This window comes from Peromyscus leucopus, chromosome 11, assembly GCF_004664715.2.
Source record: "Peromyscus leucopus breed LL Stock chromosome 11, UCI_PerLeu_2.1, whole genome shotgun sequence".
Taxonomy (NCBI): domain Eukaryota; kingdom Metazoa; phylum Chordata; class Mammalia; order Rodentia; family Cricetidae; genus Peromyscus; species Peromyscus leucopus.
The window spans coordinates 57,820,409-57,840,506 of NC_051072.1; the positions used below are offsets into that span (position 1 = coordinate 57,820,409).

The 20,098-nt window shown below is 46.5% G+C and overlaps 1 protein-coding gene across 3 annotated transcripts in view; it reads left to right on the plus strand.

The window, feature by feature from the left end:
• Atp6ap1l (ATPase H+ transporting accessory protein 1 like) overlaps positions 1-16,871 on the plus strand; it is a 32,634-nt gene extending 15,763 nt beyond the window's left edge. For all 3 annotated transcript variants that reach the window (XM_028891022.2, XM_037209524.1, XM_037209523.1), the window contains 3 exons: positions 8,554-8,604; positions 12,624-12,864; positions 16,460-16,871. In XM_028891022.2, the coding sequence (XP_028746855.1) occupies positions 8,554-8,604; positions 12,624-12,864; positions 16,460-16,762 (595 nt within the window). In that variant the 3' untranslated portion in view covers positions 16,763-16,871. The remainder of the gene's footprint in view (positions 1-8,553; positions 8,605-12,623; positions 12,865-16,459) is intronic.
• The last annotated feature ends 3,227 nt before the right edge of the window (positions 16,872-20,098 follow it).

The window sequence follows — 20,098 nt, forward strand, 5'->3', positions numbered from 1 at the left end:
AATATCTTATTTATTAAACATATGTTGTTATCTATTTAAATTTTAAGTACTTAGATGATATATATTTTTTTAAAACAATAATTACTTGCATACATACACACAGTTGGATCCAAGTTACATATATACATACATACAGTTAAAGCTTGCTTACATTTTTAAGTCACATACCTGTCCGTATACACACATAAGCAGTTTGTAGAATCATTAGCCATTTTTAAAATGAAAACCAACCAGAATTAATTTTTAAATTCAGAATTTGCAGGTATAAGAAACCATAACAAACAGTTTACTGACCTTCTACATCATAACAAGAATAAATCTAAATTTGTATCAGCACTGTGCCACAGACAAGAAACTATCAGTTAGCCTCATATAGGCAGTGACATTTCATTTTTGGAGCCAGACCCTGATCAGGTTTTAGCCCCAGGGCAGGTCTTGGGAGCCCCACCCAACAGCATGGGAGATGAAGAGGACGGGAAGGCATGCACCATGGGGACAAAAGATTGCTGTTAAGCTCAGATTTTCAAGTACACGAGAGCGGCAGACTAAAAGTGACTCTATGCCCTGACTCTAGGGCCCACAGACCTGTCAGCTGTGACCCTGGAAGGGCAGTTAGTTCTCCACCAGCCCCCACACTCTGAGCTCCTCGAGGCTCCAGCTGGTTCCCACCAGCTCTGTCCCAGTGCTCACAGGCTGCCTAGCCTTCTCAGCGGTGCCCTGGGTCCCCGAAGCAGCAGCAGCTGTGCAGCTGCTGCCTGTGCTCTGATCAGAGAGAGAGTAAGGAAGCAATGGGGGAGTTCAGTTAGTCCGTGCCAGTATTGGATTTGGCCACCCACCCAGTGGAGGCAGCTGCTTGGGGGAAGGGAGGGAGTGGGAAATGGTCGGAGGGCAGCTAGGGCTGAAGGGACAAGGGGAGTAAGGGGAGTTTGAGAAGGAAGAGGTGGGTGTCAGGGCCCCAGCGTTGCTGGGGCAGGCAAAGCAGTGAGGAATGGCTTCACCCAGGCACCTGCAAAATGACTTCAATCAACGTTAAAAGTCTCGTTTCCCAGCCAGCCGACCCCAAAGGCCGGCCATTCTGAGGAACAGAAGGTGATCCATTTCTTTTTCTTGACTTCCAGAGAGGCGTTGTGAGCCCAGGCAAGCACATCTCTCTAGTTATCTAAAGTCAAACTTAGGGGGTATTAGTTGTTGCCCCATATGGAGACAGAAAGGTAGAGGCAAAAGACAGACTCCCAAAAAACATAAAGAGGACAAGGACAGACATAGTCTGTGCGGTAGTTGATTCAGCTACAAAACCAAAAGTACAAATTACAAATTCAAATTCAAATGGGAGTGGTTGCTGCGAACAGCCTCGCTCCCCCAGGGAAGGAGAGACTCATTTCCTTTTATCAGATCACTCTGGAGGAGACCTCCAGAGTGGGGACCCGGGGACGTCTGAGCATGTCTGCTCTCCCACACAAGTCCCAGACACAAGTCCTGCACACTTCCGCAGGCACAGAATACAAATGACAAATCAACCAGACAAAAGACAAGACACAATAACATAAAACACGGATCGAGCTCATTTTTTTACCTCCAACTGGCAGAGTGGGGCCCCAGGGGCACCCCAAAAATCTCGGTGGAACCTCCAAATGATAGATCCCCAGACCCAGGGTACTACCTTCTTGAGGGGGCACCCCAAGAACCCAGACTCCAGGCCAGTTGATACAACAGCACAAGGTTTTTATTGAAGCGACTGTACAGATGGGCAAACTCTGTTCCTAAGAGCAAGAGACGCATCTTACTGCAGCCCCATGGGGGCTTTTAAAGGAAAAACCCACAAAGGTCATAAGATTACAATTCCCATACAATTTCGTTTCACAAGATCATGGTCTGATCACAGAGTGGGTACAGTCACGTCTGCATGTACATTCTTCCTGAAACCTCAAGGGAGGGGTATCAGGTCGGGAGTGGAGTTTACACAAAGGTCACAGTGGTCCTTCCTGGAACACCTGCAACTATCCCAGTCACAGTTGAGCACATCTCTTAACAGAAATCTTTTTACATTGTTACATTGTTGTAGGGGTGATTGAGTAGTGGCTGAGTCAGGTTGCCCTTGGAACTAGTTTTCTCTTTAGTTCATTATTTCCTGGGGCTTGAGGGGGTGTAAGCCTGAAGGGTTAGGGTCTTTCAGGGATATTATACATTCTTCTTTGCTCTTCAGAATGACTGTCTTCTAGTAGGGACTTAAGGGATTATAATAATTGTGAGATTTAGGGAACTGTTACGAGTCCATCCACATTTGTATCTCTTGTTTCAGCACAGCTATCAAGGACTATGGGAGAGCTGCCCATACCGCCGAGGGCTCAGGACTTTTTTTCCCAGTCTCTAATGAATTCCCTACAGGGCTCTTGATTTGTGGTCCGTTGCATGGAGAGATGCTGATTGCCTGGGGGAAAAGCTTGCTTGCCCAGGGCTGTCTGTGGTTCCATTTAGCCTGACATTAGGGGGCTGTGGGACGAACCAGGGCAGCTCAGCTTTTGACTGGGCTGTGGAGAATTTAGTCATCAGTGGAAACTATGCATGGAGAAAAACCAAAGCTTGTCTTGCAGGTCCAGTTCTGGGGAGAGCTGTGTGCCTATAGGACCTGTGGGCTTGTCACATGACAGATGGAGATGGTGGCAACTATTCATCATAGCTGACAGCCTTTGTACCTTTCCCAGAGGCCAGGGCTGGTGAGGTCTCCACATCTGGTGTCGTCCTCTCCTATAGGTCATAAGGAATTCAGGCTGAGTGAGGCTAGGGACCGTACAAGAGCTCCACCAGGGTTCTAAGTTGGCTTTAAAGGGGACATGTTAGTACCTTCCTCTTGGCCTTATCTCACAGGATCATGAAAAGCAGCCGAGGAACTGTAAGTATGAGCTCCGGAGGACCCGTCCAGTGCGGCCTGGCCCTTTCTTCTCAACACCAAGTGCGATGGAACACAGTGCTGTGCGTCCAACCACCTGTTGGAGAGGCCTTGGGGCTTTTTGCTCTTTCTCTCTTTTTAAATATTTTTTAAGATTAGTTTAGTTTTTATTTATGTGACTTTGTAGCTAGAGTTTTCCTGCCTTGCCCACAGTCAGGACAAATCTTTGTCACCCGCCAGTCCCACAGCCGCTCAGACCCAACCAAGTAAACACAGAGACTTATATTGCATACAAACTGTATGGCTGTGGCAGGCTTCTTGCTTACTGTTCTTATAGCTTAAATTAATCCATTTCTAAATCTATACCTTGCCACGAGTCTCGTGGCTTACCGGCGACTTCACATGCTGCTGGTCATGGCGGCGGCTGCAGTGTCTCTCCGTCTCAGCCTTCTGCTTCCCAGAATTCTCCTCTCCTTGTCCCACCTACTTCCTGCCTGGCCACTGGCCAACCAGTGTTTTATTTATTGACCAATCAGAGCAATTTGACATACAGACCGTCCCACAGCATGACTTCATCTGTGTGTGCGCGTGCATGTGTGTTCAGGTGTCTGCAGAGGTGACAAGAGGGTGTTGGATCCCCTGAAGCTGTTGTTAACCTCCCGACATGGGTGCTGGGAACTGAACCCCAGATCTCTGGAAGAGCAACAAGTGCTCTTAACAGACGAGTCCTCTGTCCAGCCACTTTTTGGTTTTTACAGTGCATAAATGAGCTATTGGGCAGGCATTGATGTGGTATCTTCCTAGTCACCTCCCTAGAAGTATGTTCAGGTGTGAGCCCCGGGTAGGCAGCCCCTGACTCCTGCAGTCTTGCTCAGGTGTGATGCAGGCAGCCTGGGAGCACCCCCACCCAGAGAGCATGCTGGGGCTTCTTCTCAGGAAGTGAGAGTTTTAGTTCCAGCAGGTAAGAACCCCTGATACTTATTATCCCTGAGAATTCCGTAGAACAGTGAGATGCCTCTGCTGTGCCCGTGGGGGAACCCTTGTGTCTGACAGAACAAACCCAAACGGAGACATAGCCATGTAAGGTCAAAAGCCCAGATTGGAAAAAGATGAGCATGTTTTAGCTTTTGGAAATAAAACGCCCAGGGAGGGGCAAATTTGGCAGACAGATTTGCTATGGAAGTCTTTTTAAATAGTGAAAGCCCTGCAAATAGAACACAGTCCCAGCATCTGCGCGCATTTTGAGGTTGGGCATTTATAGCCCGAAGAATTCAGGGTCTGTTTTAAATGTATAAGAACAGGGCACTGAGTGAGTTCCTTTGCTCTGGGTTGTACCCATTTTTGTGTTCCTGTTGTTGTGTGGCATCTGGCACCTACGAGACCCTCGCTGAACAAATGGTGAATTAGCTTTGTTGAAATCCGGCTTCAAGCTCTTTGCTCCAGAGCAGTCTGCTTTCCTGCTTCCACCCAAAGCAAGCCTGCTGGGAAAAGCCCCGGTGGGTCGGTGGGTCGCTGCTGGGAGCTGGTCAGTTTTCTCACAGGGTGATGACCGACTGCTTGAGATGGCTTTTGCTCTGAAGTTTGGTTCATTAGTGCAGAGCAAGCTTCTGAGTGACCAAGCTAGTGTGGTCCATCGGAAGAGCTAGAGAAACCATCCTGAGAGTGAACAATTAGTTAAATTCAAATTCCTTTCCCTCCCCTTCTCCTCCCCTCCCCTTCCCCTCCCCTCCCTCCCTTCCCTTCCCCTTCCCCTCCCCTCCCCTCCCTTCCCTTCCCCTCCCCTCCCCTCCCTTCCCTTCCCCTCCCCTTCCCTTCCCCTCCCTTCCCTTCCCCTCCCCTTCCCTTCCCTTCCCTCTCCTCCCCTCCCCTCCCCTCCCCTTTCCTTCCCTTCCCTTCTCTTCCCCTCCCCTCCCCTCCCTCCCCTTCCCTTCCCTTCTCTTCCCCTCCCCTCCCCTTCCCTTCTCTCCCCTTCTCTCTCCTTCCTTCCTTCTTCCCTTCCCTTCTTCCCCTCCCCTCCCCTCCTCTTTCTTTCTTTCTTTCTTTCTTTCTTTCTTTCTTTCTTTCTTTCTTTCTTTCTTTCTTTCTTTCTCTCTCTCTCTCTCTCTCTCTCTCTCTCTCTCTCTCTCTCTCTCTCTCTGTTTTCTTCTTCTTTCCTTTTGGTTTTTCCAGATAGTGTTTCACTGTGAAAGCCTGGCTGTCCTTGAACTCAGAGATCCTCCTGCCTCTGCCTCCCAAGTGCTGGGATTAAAGGTGTGCACCACCATACCTGGTGTATTTTGTTTCTTTAAAACGGTTTCTTTAGTAGTTTGTATTGGACGGTCAAAATACCATTAGGGTAGGAATCTCTTGAAGCTTTACTTGATAAAGAAACTTTGAAAGTGGTTTTTTTTTGTAATTATTTATTCATTTATTTTGTTTTTATATCCTGACTGGCATTCCCCCCCTCTCCTCCACCCCCTCCCCCGACTCCATCCACTCCTCAGTTTCTCTTCAGATACAGATGGGCCTCCCATGGATATCAGCTAGCCATGGTATGTATCAAGTCTGGAAGAGGCAGAGAAAAGGTCCCAAAAGCAGGCAACAGAGTCAGAGACAGCCCCTGCTCCTACTGTTGGGAGTCCCACAAGAAGACCAAGTTACACAACTGTCACATGTATGTAGAGGGCCTAGGTCAGTCCCACGCAAGTTCTTTGGTTTGCTGGTTCAGTCTCTGTGAGCCTCTATGAGCCTAGGTTAGTTGATTCTGTGGGTTCTTTTGTGCTGTCCTTGACCCCTCTGGCTTCTACAATCCTCCCTCTCCCTCTTCCTCAGGATTCCCTGAGCTCCACCTAATGTGGCTGTGGGTCTCTGCATCTGTTTCCATCAATTGTTGGGTGAAGCCTCTCTGATGACAGTTAGGCACCAGTCTATGAGTAGAGCAGATTATCATGAGGCATTATTACATTGACAATCTTTTTTTTGCCAGTCATGTTTGGTCTCTGGGCCATCCAGCCTCTGGGTCCGGGCCCTCCAGGCAGTGTCAGGTGTTAGGTCCCTCTCATGGTATGGGCACAAGCTGGACCAGTCATTAGTTGGCCACTCCCACAGTTTCTGCTCTACTTTTTTGAAAGTGTTTTCAAACAGGCACTTTCAAGGTGTCCAAGTTGACCCTGTTAGGAAATAAATATTTCCTTTACCAGCCTTAGCCATATGATTTATTTTGTCATCACCACATCCCGTCCCCATCAGCAGTGTTATGAGAGTTCAGTGCAGCCACTGATCTTTCTGTTTCTGGGGAGTAGGCCAGGCTGAGGAAATCACGGTGTGCTCTCTACCATTCTTGGCTATTTGCTTTTGCTCTCTTGATTTCTTAAGGCATATTAAGGTCTTCTGACTTCTAGATGTTTTATTGATATAGCAGCAGCGATCTTTGCATATTTAAATTTCTGATATTTTCCCACTATAAACATGCGGCTCATCATTCTTATATTTCTAACGCTACTTGGAAATACGAGGGAAGAGTAAGAACCTGCACAGATCCAAGTGTATCTTGTGATCACTTGTCATATACATGCTCACACATAATACCATCATCACAACCAACCGCTTTCATCATGTCTGGAATACTCTCGTTACCCTTTCTAGTCCGTCGCTTGCATCAGAGCCAACTTTCCAGATAACCGTTGGTTTAGGTCCTCTCATTCAAGATTAATTTGTGTTTCCTAGAAGTTTGTGTAAATATGGCCATGTAGTATGTTCTCTCTTTTATTGTGGCTTCTTTCACTTAACACAGTGACCGAGGCAATCTTCTGTGACCAGTGCAATACACTTTTTCCCTGCCGAGCAGCATTCCATTGTATGGGTGTATCACAACTTAATTATCCATTCACCCATTGATGCTAGAAGTTTGCCGCTCTCCTTTATGTAACTTATCAGATAGTTATGAATATTCTTGTATGAGTCTTTGTGGCAGTATGGGTTTCATTTCTTAGTTACTTTCCACATAGAAGGGCCAAATTATATCATTTAGGCATCCTTAACATTCTACAAAACTGCTAAATTTTAATCTTAAACACTTTTAAGTTCCTTTGGGTCATATACTGTAGTCAGGCTAGCTCAGAATGCGCTCCATGGCGTAGTATGACTGTAAGCTCCCGGTAATACTGCTGCCTCGGTCTCCCTAGTGACGGTATTAGAGGCGTGCAACATCACATCTGGCTCCAAACTTTAAAAAAAGCGAATCCTTATTTTTTTGAGACACAGTCTTTTGTATTCCAAGTTGGCTTCAAACTTTCTTTGTAATGGAGGCTGGCCTTGAACTCCTGATCCTTCTGTACTCCCTGGGTGGGTGAACACCTCCTACCCGGTTGAAAATGAACCGTTTTGCCTTCCTAGAAGGATTACCCATTTGCTTCATGTTCTCTTTGGTATGAAGGTGTAAAGAAAATCCTTTAATAAAAGTTACTGCGTGGTTAATACTTTCTGAACACATTCACTGGCCTTGGGCTAAAGGATGCGCTTTGGAGTTAGTAAGAAAGTTAGGCCTTAGGGCAATTTGTCTGCATGGCAAAGGGCTGGAGAGACAGCGGGACACATCTTCCTGCTGGGGACATTTATGAGACACAGATCTTAAACGTGCAGCCATTCCTGTCCTTCATGGTAGGCCAGCTGCTTCCATCCAGAGTTTTTAAATTCTTCCACTTACCCCCATGGTACGAGCCCAGAATCTCCTTTCTTCTTTTCCCAAGGAGAATCTGTCAACACTGAGGAAACGGATGCTTTTCTGTCGTATTCAGGAGGTGAGGAAAGAGCCACCAACTCTCCACGTCAACTTTGGACTCCCCAGATCCCAGGAATAATGTTGGGCTCTCATTATGCTGCCCAGGGGGATGAATTGTGTCAAGAGGAGAATTAAAACTGTTGTTCCTGGGCCTGGTGGTGGTGGTGCACACCTTTAATCGAGGTTCTTGGGAGGGAGAGACAAGCAGATCTCAGTGAGTTCGAGGCCAGCTTGGTCTACAAAGCCAGTTCCAGGACAGCCTAGTCTGCAAAGCAAGTTTCAGGACAGCCAGGACTGTTACACAGAGAAACCCCATCTCAAAAAAAACCAAACCAACCAACCAACCAACCAACCAACCAAACAAACAAACAAACAAACAAAAAAACAACAAAAAAGAACCTGTTGTTCCTGAGTGAATAGCTAATCTGTCTTCAACCCAGGGAAGCTAGTATTTACCTTCAGAAAAGTGTGCATGAATATAGTTATCAAAAGCTTGTGAGTTCCGCATGGAAGACGTTTAATCATCCTGTTTGTTGTTCTATGATGTGTAAATGTGTTTTTAGTTTATGTTTTCCTAATGCCCAATAATGCAGAACATAATTGAAATCTCATTATTTCTCTCTCTCTCTCTCTCTCTCTCTCTCTCTCTCTCTCTCTCTCTCTCTCTCTCTGTGTGTGTGTGTGCCCGCCCACTTATACACAGGTGTGCATGTGTGCTCAAACCACGGTGTCTGTGTGGAGGTCAGAGGACTACTTGCAGGAACTGACCCTCTCCTTCCATCACGTGAGGTCCAGATATCGATGTCAGAAGTCAGTTATTGGGCCTGGAGCAGGTGCCCCTCCATCTAAGCATCTTGTAGTCTCAGCCGTTCCGATTTTGATGACTGTGCTATTTCCATTCTCTTAGGTTGTCTCTGAAGTTTGGGGATGCTGAAAAGCCCAAGGATCTTGACATCAGGTAGGTAGTGCTACAGTTTCTGCATGTCAGATAGACTATGTTCTACTGAATTTATCCCCCACCCCACCGTGAGTATCAAGGGCCAGGCATGTACCCTTCCTGTGACACATCAGATCCATATCTAAGTACGGTGAGAGGTCAGTAGACATGTCTGACGGGATTCTGTAGGAATGCTTCTTATACATCAAAGCCTATACATTGCTCAGTACTCTGAGAATTCAGTGGTTATGGGCAAGAAGATCCAGGAGGAATGCTTTCATCATCATCATCATCATCATCATCATCGTCATCATTTATAACCACGATCTCGCTCTCTTCAGTGAGGGTTTTCAGAGCATGTGAACTGAGAACCCAGAACAAAGAACAATACTGAGTAGAGCCCACTAGGCTTCAGGCTCTGCTTTAAGGTGGTTCCTTGTAGCTTCTCATAAGAGTCCCATGATTTGACTGCAGTGAAGAGGTCTTTGCTGTCATAATGTCCCAGCAGACAGTCAATACCGGCCTCCATTTTCCTCTGCTTGTGATAGAAGGCTGCCTCTACTGATAATGATTTATCTTAGCAGTGAGTAATCAAGCAATTTGAAGGCAAACACTTTTCTTCTTGTGTTGGGTGGCACACCCTTCAATCCCAGCACTCTGGAAGTAGAGGCAGGCAGACCTCTGTCAGCTTGAGTAAACATAATGAGTTCTAGACCAACCAACGCTACATAGTAAGGTCCAGTTTCAAACTGTTTTACTTCCCATAAAAAGATATCAATAATTTTCTCAGCAGTTGGTGATCAAGACATTTGAAGGCAAAAATTCAGTGCATGGGTTGGGGAGATAGCTCAGTCAATGCAAGCAGAAGGACCTGGGCACGACCCCCAAAATCATGCTAAAAAGCTGGGTGTGCTGTTATTGGTTATAATCCCAGTACTAGGAAGCAGGGTGGGGGGATTGTCCTCGGGCTTACACATAAACACACACACACACACACACACAGACACACACACACACACACACACACACACACACACACACACACACACACCAGAGCTTCCCTTCCTATAGGACTTTTTAGTGGAGATGAACTTTTTAGTGGAGATGAACTTTTTAGTGGAGATGAACTTTTTAGTGGAGATGAACTTTTTAGTGGAGATGATGAGCTTTTTAGTGGAGATGAGCACTTTTGTCTTCAACTTTACCTGAAAAACAAGTAGGGTGTGCTGGGCAAGCAGTCTCTCCTGCACTGTGTGCTGTATGGTGCTCTCTGCTTTGTGGAAATATTTACGAGTCTCCGACGAAAGGTTCTGTAGGCAGACATGCTTGAGAATGACTACATGTCCCGCCTTTCTCTCAGAAATTCACATCATAACTTTGTTTATTCAAATACTTGAAAAACCAGAAAAAATCTCTGTAACATCATCATCATCATCATCATCATCATCATCATCACTTAGGAAAAAGCTGTGTTGCATACATGTCCATACTCCATGTCTACTTGGATCTTGCTTTTTTTTTTTTTTTTTCTTTTTTTTTTTTTTGGTTTTTCGAGACAGGGTTTCTCTGTGTAGCTTTGTGCCTTTCCTGGAACTCACTTTGTAGACCAGGCTGGCCCCGAACTCACAGAGATCCACCTGTCTCTGCCTCCCAAGTGCTGGGATTAAAGGTGTGTGCCCCCACCGCCCGGCTGGATCTTGCCTTTTGAGCGTAGTAGAACTCAACTTGCCCAACAGTCCAAAGAAGGCTCTTCTGGCTAGTTTTTGTTGATGCAGAGCTTGACATATTTGAGCAGGGGAGCCACAGTTGAGAAAATGCCTCCCCCATAAGACTGGCCCACATGCAAGGCTATTGAGCATTTTCTTACTTCTTAGTGATTGATGTGGGAGAGCCCAGCCCACTGTGGGTGGTGCCACTTCTTAGCAAGTAGTCCTGGGTTCGCTAAGAAAGCAGACTGAGCAGGCCATGGAGAGCAAGCCAACACTCCTCCATGGCCTCTGCATCAGCTCCTGTTACCAGGTTCCCACTTCGTGGAGTTCCTGCCTTGATTTACCTCAGTGATGGTGGTTATTCAGGAAGTTACCTCCTCAAGGCGAATTAGGTCATGGTACTTTTATCATAGTAACAGAAACCCTAACTATGAGGGTTTAAAGTTTAGATTTACTATGCTCGAGAGACCAAAAAAAAAAAAAAAAAAAAAATTGCCTCTAACAAGTAAGAAGCCCCTACCTTGTGCAGGCTGGACCCTAGCAGTCCACAGTCCTTTCCTCCCAGATGCTGAAGACTATTGTTAAATTGACTGATCTTGTAAAGTTTGCTGTTCTAGCAAGACAGCGGGTCATAAAACTAACGGCTACTTCTGCTTCTGTAACCAAACTTGCTTACTCTGCTCAAAGATGACTAGGACAACTGCAAGACATACATGTTAAAATCAGACCCTGCCTACACGTGGGCAGACTGCCTGGCATCTTGCCGGCTTTGTCTTTACAAGCCTTGGGCTGATGTGGCTAGGGGCTGTATCCTGAGATGGGTCTCAGGTGCAGTCCTCACCCCACCCACATTGGATGCCTGTACCTAAATAAAAAGACTCTTTAAAAAAAAATTATTAAAATGTATTCCTGGTCATGGTGAATCTCTGAGTGACCCCAAACCCATACCATGAACTATACCTTCCGTCCTTGGCACCCCAGCTTCCTCCACCCCAAGTGAGACTGCTCAGAGACTCTTTTATACCTGGACTCCCAGGAGTCTCCATTTGGTCCTTGTCTTCTGTGAAAACACCTTAACATCCTCCCCATTGGTGACCTCCTGTTGACTAGCATTGCTCTTTTCTGTATACCCGAATGACCAAATCCTCACGTTCCTCCTGTCTTTGTCTCAGGAGCTGCTTCTACAGGAGCACAAAAGCAGATAAAGAAACCCCATGAAAACAGAAAAATCAGAAATACCACAATATAGGAATAAGAAAATAGCTGGGCGGTGGGGGGTGCACGCCTTTAATTCCAGCACTTGGGAGGCAGAGCCAGGCAGATCTCTGTGAGTTCAAGGCTAGCCTGGTCTACAGAGCGAGTTCCAGGACAGGCTCCAAAGCTATGCAGAGAAACCCTGTCTCAAACAAAACAAAACAAAACAAAACAAAACAAAACAAAACAAAATAAAACAAAACAAAACAAAACAAAACAAAACAGAAGAAGAAAATAAGCCAGGCAGTGGTGGTGCATGCCTTTAATTTCAGCATTCAGGAGGCAGAGGCAGGTGGATCTCATGAGTTCCAGGACAGCCAGGGGTACATAGAGAAACCCTGTGTAGAAAAACAAAAAAACAAAGAACAACAACAAAAAGAATAAGAAAATAAAAGTCACTGATAATCTATCCCATATTTGCAATTACTACTGAGGTTTTAATCCCATCATTCTTGACTTTTGTTCTATGTAATATTTCATTTTTTTAAAAAAGACAATTGCCACGAGCTATATTTGCTATATGTTTTCTGTGTATGGAGAATGTTCCACTTTAAAGCTGTTAGCAGTGAGGGTGCTGGTCTCAGGTTGCAACTGAAAGGCAGCTAAACACAACATTCTGAGAGAAACTGAGCAAAGTATGTTGTTCCTCTGGGCTCAGTTCTTCATATACGACACTAGAGTAACAATAATGTCTTTCTCATAGTGCGGTAGTCAGCTTAAGTAAATACACAGGAGTAACATGTGTGGCTGGCACATAAAAGCTATTACTATTATTTTACAACTTAATGCTGTGTTAATATACATCTAAGTTTCTTGTCAAATTTGTTGCAATAGTAAACATATAAGTTGGTTCTTAGAAAAAACAGCCCTCTCCCCATCCTTTGTAGATTTTCATATTGCTCTTTTCCTGTCGGCACTCACTAACAGGCTCTTGTTTGGCGCCAAAGGGAAGCCGCTCCCCAATTCAATTCCACAGCCTGACAAAAGAGGGCGCCATGGTACCGTCCACAGATGAGGCTCTGCCTGCGACAGGCGAAGAGCGCTGGCTAACACTGATTAATGTGCAATCCTTTTCAGGCTCACCCTAACCAATTACAACAAGCTGTCCAGCCAGAGCTGGTTTAGTTTACACCGAGTCGAGATCATCTTCAACAATTCGGTGCAAGCAACTTTTAATGCAACTGGTATATATGCTCTGTCAAGTTACTCCTACCGCTGCCAACGAGTCAGCAGCCTGCGGCGGAATGATGCTCTCCTGTTGCTTAGCAGCGCCGAGGATGTGGCAAGCCTGTGGGAGGTCACGTTTATTGATTTCCAGGTAATAAACTAAAACATATGGTGGACACGCCTGCACACTCGGTGCCAAAGAGACTCAGTGTTTGTTGAAGTCACCCAAAACAAGGTGTTTAAGGAAGAGCGGGCGTGCCTTTAAGGTAGCATTGGTTTATTCTGGGGCTTCGGTGGCGTGAGATGGAGCAGGATAGTGAATTTCTTCTGCCTGAGCCCTCCAGGGTTCGGTTTCTGCTTTACTGTTTACCCACTCACTTATCTAAACCCTAGGGCAGCTGTGGCTAAAGCCTGGTGACTGACACTTCCTGGGCCCAGAGGCTCTGGGGGCAGAGGCACCTTGGGGCAATTACTTTATTCCCCTGTGAGAGTGAAGCAGTGATCTTATCAGGGCAGATAAGAAGTACATCTGCAGTGTGAAAGACAGCGATGACAGTTAGCATGGGAATGGAATCATCAACCAGTCAAAATTAGCCCGGAGATCTCGAAAGCTTTGGGAGAAAGGCATGGGAAACGTGACAGGCGCTTTTGCAACATCCCAGAATCCTCTCAGGCTGGGGGACATTCCATCAAGTCCCTCTGTCTTGTTTTCCTGTGGCCAGGGCTTCCTCACTGAAGTAGCAGGCAGGGCTTTGCATGTCCCTTTTAAGGGCATGTCCCTGCTTTTCCCATATATGCCTGGGTATACGTACTTATACAGACTCCTCTCAGCTTGGGGGAGGTACCGTGTGGGCAAAAGGCCAAGAGGAAGGGAAGAGCATGCATTTTGGAGTGAGGCAAACCTGATTTGAAAATCACTTCTTTGTTTCACGGTTAAGTTACTCACCCTTGCCAATTTCTGACCTATCTTCATCAATGCATGAAGCACATGCACGGCTTCATATGTGTGAGACAGGGCCGTTCCCAGGCACGGAATAACGATACCACTTATACCAGCGTATGTTAGTGGTTAAGACAACACATTTTATGCTATGTATACATTGTGACAAAGATAACAAAACAAAACAAAACACATGGGCCAAGACCAGGGGTGGGGATTTCCAATGGAAGGAAAGGGAGCGAGGATTGGCAAAGACTCCAAAGCCACCAGCAAGACTGGTTCACAAACCCACAGGATTAATCTCTCTGCTGGCTGGACGAGGCGCAGTAGCTTCGGTTCCAAGCTCTGGGGCCGCAGCATAAGGAAGAAACAGTCTGGCATGCATCACAGGACCCCCAAGACTCCAGAGAGCTGGCTGTGAGGAGCACAGTCCTCTCCTGGGTGGTGCAACGTGTATGCATGAAATCAGGCTCCCCACAGGCGCTGGGTATGCTAGCCTTGTGGAAGCACCTAGAACATACACAGAGGCAAGAATGCAGGATCAGGCCAGGGGAAAGGAATGCTCACCCCGCAGACTTGCTGGTCTTTCTTACAGAATCAGCATTTGTCCCGCAGTGGACCCTAATTCCTTTCAGGGGTACCAAATCCATGCATGCTCAAATTCCTTATGTAAAATGGCATGGGATTTGGGTAGAATCCATGTAAAGCCTTCTATGGTAGGGACAAGAGCAGCAGAGATGGAAGATACCAGAAGCTTTGGAGTCGTAAACTGAGTCCAAGTATGAAGCCGGGTTTCCCAGGTGTAAATTTTATCATCACACACGTTCTGCGGTGTGACTCCAGGTGAGTTACTGCACGTTGCTGAGCCACAGTCTCTAACGTTATAGTAAAATAGCCACTTGCTCAGAGGCCGTCAAGAAGGTTGAATCGGGTAAGGAGTGTCTGGTATACACAAAGCCTTCACGTGTATGCTGCTGTTGGGGTTTTTACCATACCGGGACTCACGATCGCCCTAAGAGATGCCTTCCAGCATCTTCCTGTCAGTGGCATCCAAGGCTGCCCCTGTCAAACCCAGAGCACGCTCTGAGTTAGCGACCTTAGCCGAAGTGTGGTTTCACACGAACTCACATCATCCCAGATTACAAGAAGTTTTCTTTCAGAGTCTCAAATTCCAGGAGACTTAGTTGCCACAGCTTGGCCATCTCCGAGTGTGTGGTGGGTTTTGCTTTAAAAATCAAGTTTCAAGCCAGGGATGGTGGCTCCTGTCTGCAATCCCAGAACACGTGAGGCTGAAGCAGGAAGAGCGAGTGAGTTTGGGGCCAGCGGGGCTACACTGTGTATAGATGAAATTCTGAACAGTCTTAGTAAATAAGAAACACGGAGCCAAATACAGAGTTAAAGCCTAAGAGATCAGAGCCAGAGCCACGGCTCCCTTTAGCTTACCACTCGCTGCCGTCCTTCCCCTGAGAGAGAGACCTTCTTCCTGTGTCCTGTCTTTCTTATTGCCTTTCTGTTCTGCCTTCTCATTGGCTCTAAACCCAACCACGATGACTTCCTCATCATTGCCTGTCTATTCAGATCTCCAAGTCTCTATGGTTGGTACTGGGATTAAAGGCGTGTGTCACCATGCTTGGCTGGGTCCTTGAACACACAGAGACTCTGCCTGCCAAGTGATTGGATTAAGGGCGTGTGCTACCACAGCCAGACTTCTGCTTAATGGCTGTGAGCTCTGATCTCCAGGCAACTTTATTAACATACAAATAAAATCACATTTCAGCACAAATAAAATATCACTATAACTGTGAGCCTTCAAACCAAACTTCATCGTCCCAATAAGCAGGATCGTAATTACCAGATCAGGTGCTTAAATTATTCTACAATTTGGGGGTGGTATGTGCCCTGGTGACCTTTAGTAATATACTCAAAAAAAAAAAAAAAAAAAAAAAAAGCCACTTTCAGGGAGAAACACTTCATTCGGCTCACAGCTCCAGGTTCTAGTCCATCATTTCAGGAAGTCACTGCAGTAGAAACTTGAGGCAGCCAGCCACTTCCACAGTCAAGAGCACAACTGCATGCCTGCCACTCAGCTCACTTACTTTACATTTACAGGGTCTGGGACCTGAACCTAGGGAATGGTGCCATCCACAGTGGGCTGGGTCTTTTTATTTATTTATTTATTTATTTATTTATTTATTTATTTACTTATTTATTTATTTTTCTTTATTAAGAAATTTTCTACTCACTCATGCTATTCAGAGACCCCCCTCCTCCCTCTTCTCACCCCCCAGCCCTCTTTCCCAAGCCACCCCGAATCCCCACATCCCCCAAATCGAGGTCTCCCATGGGGAGTCAGCAGAGCCCAGCACACTGAGCCTAGGCAGGTCCAAGCCCCTTCCCACTGCACCAAGGCTGTGCAAGGTGTCACACCACAGGCACCGGATTCCCAGAAGCCTGCCCATGCACCAGGGACGGATCCTGATCCCCCTGCCTGGGTGCCCCCCAAACAGTTCGAGCCAAACAACTGTTTTCCGTGTCCAGAGGGCCTAGTCCAGTTTGGTCTGGGTCTTAACACATCCATTTACATAATTAAGAGGATCCTCCCCCAACAGACATGCCCACAGGGAGTCTGATATGCACATTCCCTCACTGATACTCTTTTCCTAGGTGGTTCTGGATTATGGGGTTGACAAAACTAACCACGATGTACAAAATTTGGTTAACTGGGGCCCAGAACCACCAGTACAATGAGAACCGACTCTTAGACAAAAGACATAGGTCACCTCTGCTCTTGTCTTTCTCTGGACAGATCCAAGGCTTCTCCATCAAGGGGACACACTTTGCCCAGGCCCGAGACTGCAGCTCTTCTTTCTCGCCTGCTGTTCTCATTGGCCTGGTCATGTCTCTGATTCTGTTGCTGGTGCTGGCCTACGCCCTGCACATGCTCATCTACCTGCGCTATCTGGACCGCCACTACGAGTTCATCACGTCGCCTGCCCACTTCCCACCTCTGAGGGAGCTAGACACCGGGGAGGAGAAGGAGCTGCTGGGGAGCCAGGGAGCCGAATGCTACGAGCTGAGGAGCCAACAGATCTGCAAAATCTATATTTAGCAGCAGGAGGCTCTGTCTCCTCCTCACCAGGGCCGACACCAGGTCTGAAGGACATTGTTCTCTTCTGTGCTGTCTGAATTGTTTGATTAAAAAAAAAAAAAAAAGGAGAGACATTGGCAACGAGTTGGTCTTTAGCATCTGTTGGTTTTGATAGGTTGATCTGGGGCAGTGCAAAACTACCTCAGGGACCCCACAGGGTCTGATCAGCAGGACTGATGCCTTAAACATGACAAAGAGAGAGAGAGAGAAAGAAAGGCGGCCTGATGGTTAGTTTTATATCAACTTGATACAAGCTACAGTCGTTGAGAGGAGGAGCCTCCACTGAGAAAATGCCTCCCTAAGACTGAGCTGTAGGCAATCGGGTAGAACATTTTCTTAATTAGTGATTGATGGGGGAGGACCCAGCCCACTGTGGGTGGTGCCATCCCTGGGCTGATGGTCCTGGGTTCTATAAGAAAGCAGGTTGAGCAAGTCAGGACCAGCAAGCCGGTAAGCAGCGCCCCTCCATGGCCTCTGCATCAGCTCCTGCCTCCAGGCTCTGGCCCTGTGTGAGTTCCTGTCCTGACTTCCTTTGGTGATGAACAGTGATGTGGAAAGCATAAGGCAAACAAACCCTTTCCTCCCCACATTGCTTTGGTCACGGTGTTTCCTCACAGCAGTAGAAACCCTGACAAAAGAGGGGAGGGGGAGGCAGCAGAAGTTCAGATCCTTAAGTGTTCTGTAACAATTTACATTTTCCCCCAGGAATTACATTGCAGTTTCATTTAAGAAAGCAGTCTTCCTTTTTCTCTCTTTCCTAGACCTGCTTCTGGAAAGCTGCCGTCAGTCTGTGGCAGAGCACTGTTATGTCAAGGGCTCTGTCATTCAGAAGCAGCAGGGCCTCAGCTGTGTGGTAGGGGCAACGGTCATGCCCTTTCTGTCTGGCTGTGAGCCCAGGCTGGCCTCGTTTGGGTGTGGCAGACTTCTGTCGGCCATGGAGCACATCCTTGAAACAGAGTAGCAGAAGATGAACGCTGTGTGAGGCGCTTATCCCCACCCGCTGGGAGTGTCTCCTAAACTCTAAACTCTCGCTTAGTGGAAATTCTGGAGCTGCCACCATGTTCTTCCTCCCACTTTCCTCCTCCTGGACCCCCCTCCCCACCGCAATCCTTTTCAGTTCTCAGAAGATCTGAACACTGAAGATTGGTTCATTCCCTGTCTCTTCAAAGCAGGAACGTGCTTGCCTTGTAACAGAGCTGACCTGGCATTTTCCTCTCCAGATTGTGCACATCACCTAGCTTTACAAAGAATACCCCTCCCCCAAACTCAGAGTGCACACAAAGGAATGGAGTTTGGGAGGCTGTGGTGATGGTCTGCTCTCCAGTTCCATCTTAGATGATGAGCAGAATCTGCAGCTAAGACTCCCTATTCACATAGCTGATATGCAGAGAGGTCTGCAGAAAAGGGATGCTTGGAGAAGTGGGGACCCAAAATGATCCCTCAGCTCTAGTTTGCTTGAAATCAACAGAATTTCTGTTAACATTTGAAAATGCTGAACCCAGACCATGGATGTGACAGCTGGATTTTTATGTTGTTGCCTTGAGTATTCACCGGTGACATGGGTATCTTTTTATTGGTTATATGCACATGAAAAGGAGATAGTTTATTGATCACATTAGGATGCTTTTGAAAGTGAAAAGGAATGTCATTAAAGTTCCATGACAGAAGACATGGATGGTGTCAGGTAAACTGAGGTTACACCATTGAGGTAAACTGAGGTTATATCATTATCCTCGACATCAGCAATCTTTTGTGTGCTAGGCTGGTCTGTCTATGTATGCAGGATAATGAGCCAGAGACTTTAATTAAGAGAGGAGCAGCTAGGCTAACTGCACATCTTCGCCTCTCCCTCCTCTACTCCAGATCCAGTCTCCTAGTCTCACCGTCCAGCTCTGTGGCAGACCACCTGATACACCTCCCCCTGTTTCTGCCACCATCTGCAGCAGATCATATGATTCTTCTCCTTCACATTTTCTTCCCCCAACTCATCCCATTATCCCAGCCCCCAACTCCAGCAGACATTCTCTGGGAACTCCCCAGCCAAACCGGCCGGGGGAGCTGGTAGTCAGAGAAGCAGGTAGATGTCCTTCAGATCTTCATTCTCCCTCCTCGCCTCCAAATCCAATCCCCCAGTCTCATCTCCAGCTCTGCAGCCGACCAGCCATTGTGACCTCTCCTTACTCTCTGCCCCATTTCCCAAGCAGATCCTGGTAGAGCAACCTGCTTCCCTTCCTCCTGTGGACTCATTCGGCAACCCCCTCTCCCATCCCTAAGGGTCAGGTCCCAATACCTAGAAATACAATGTCTTAGGGTTTCTATTGTTGTGAAGAGACACCATGACCACAGCAACTCTTATAAAGGAAACATTTAATTGGGGTGGTTGACATTTTCAGAGGTTTAGTCCATTGTCATCATGGTGTGACATGGTGATGTGCAGGCAGATATGGTACTGGAAAAGGAGCTGAGAGTCCTACATCTTGACCTGTAGGCAACAGGAAGTGGTCTGAGACACTAAACATATCTTGAGCTTAGGAGATCTCAAAGCCCACTTCCACAATGACACCCTTCCTCCGACAAGGCTACACCCATTCTAACAAAGCCACACCTCCTCATAGTGCCATTCCTAATGAGCTTATGTGGGCCAATTACATTCAAACTACCACACACATTCTACCTTGAACCCCACAGTGACCACACCATCAGGATCCCAAAAGAATTACCTACCCACAACACAAAGCTATTACATCCTCCTAAGAACCAGAGAGGGCAAAAGAAATAAAAGAATAAAATGTCCAAACAAAAGAAAAGATAAAACCAGATATCAGCATCTAGAATTACAATAATTTCAAACCCAGATGCCTAGACAACAGCATAAAAATAGTTAATAACAGACAGGATAATATGTCACCAGTAGAGCCCAGCAATTCTACCAGGGTGGCACTGAGAAATGCAACATAGTTGTAGCACAAGCAAGGACTTTAAAATAGCCTTTATGAATATGATAGAGGTTCTGAAAGAAAATGAATACATCTTTTAAAGAAATCTATGAAACAACAAACAGACAGTGGAAAGAAATGAATAAAACAGTTCAAGATCTAAAAGTGAAAATAGAATCAATAAAGAAACCCAAACTAAGGGAAATATGGAAATGAAAATTTAGGAACTCAGAGTTTGAGGCAAGCCTTACCAACAGAATACAAGAGATGAAAGAGATAATCTCAGACATTGAAGACACAATCGAATAAATGGATACCTCAGTCAAAGAAAATGTTAAATCTAAAAAACTCCAGACACAAA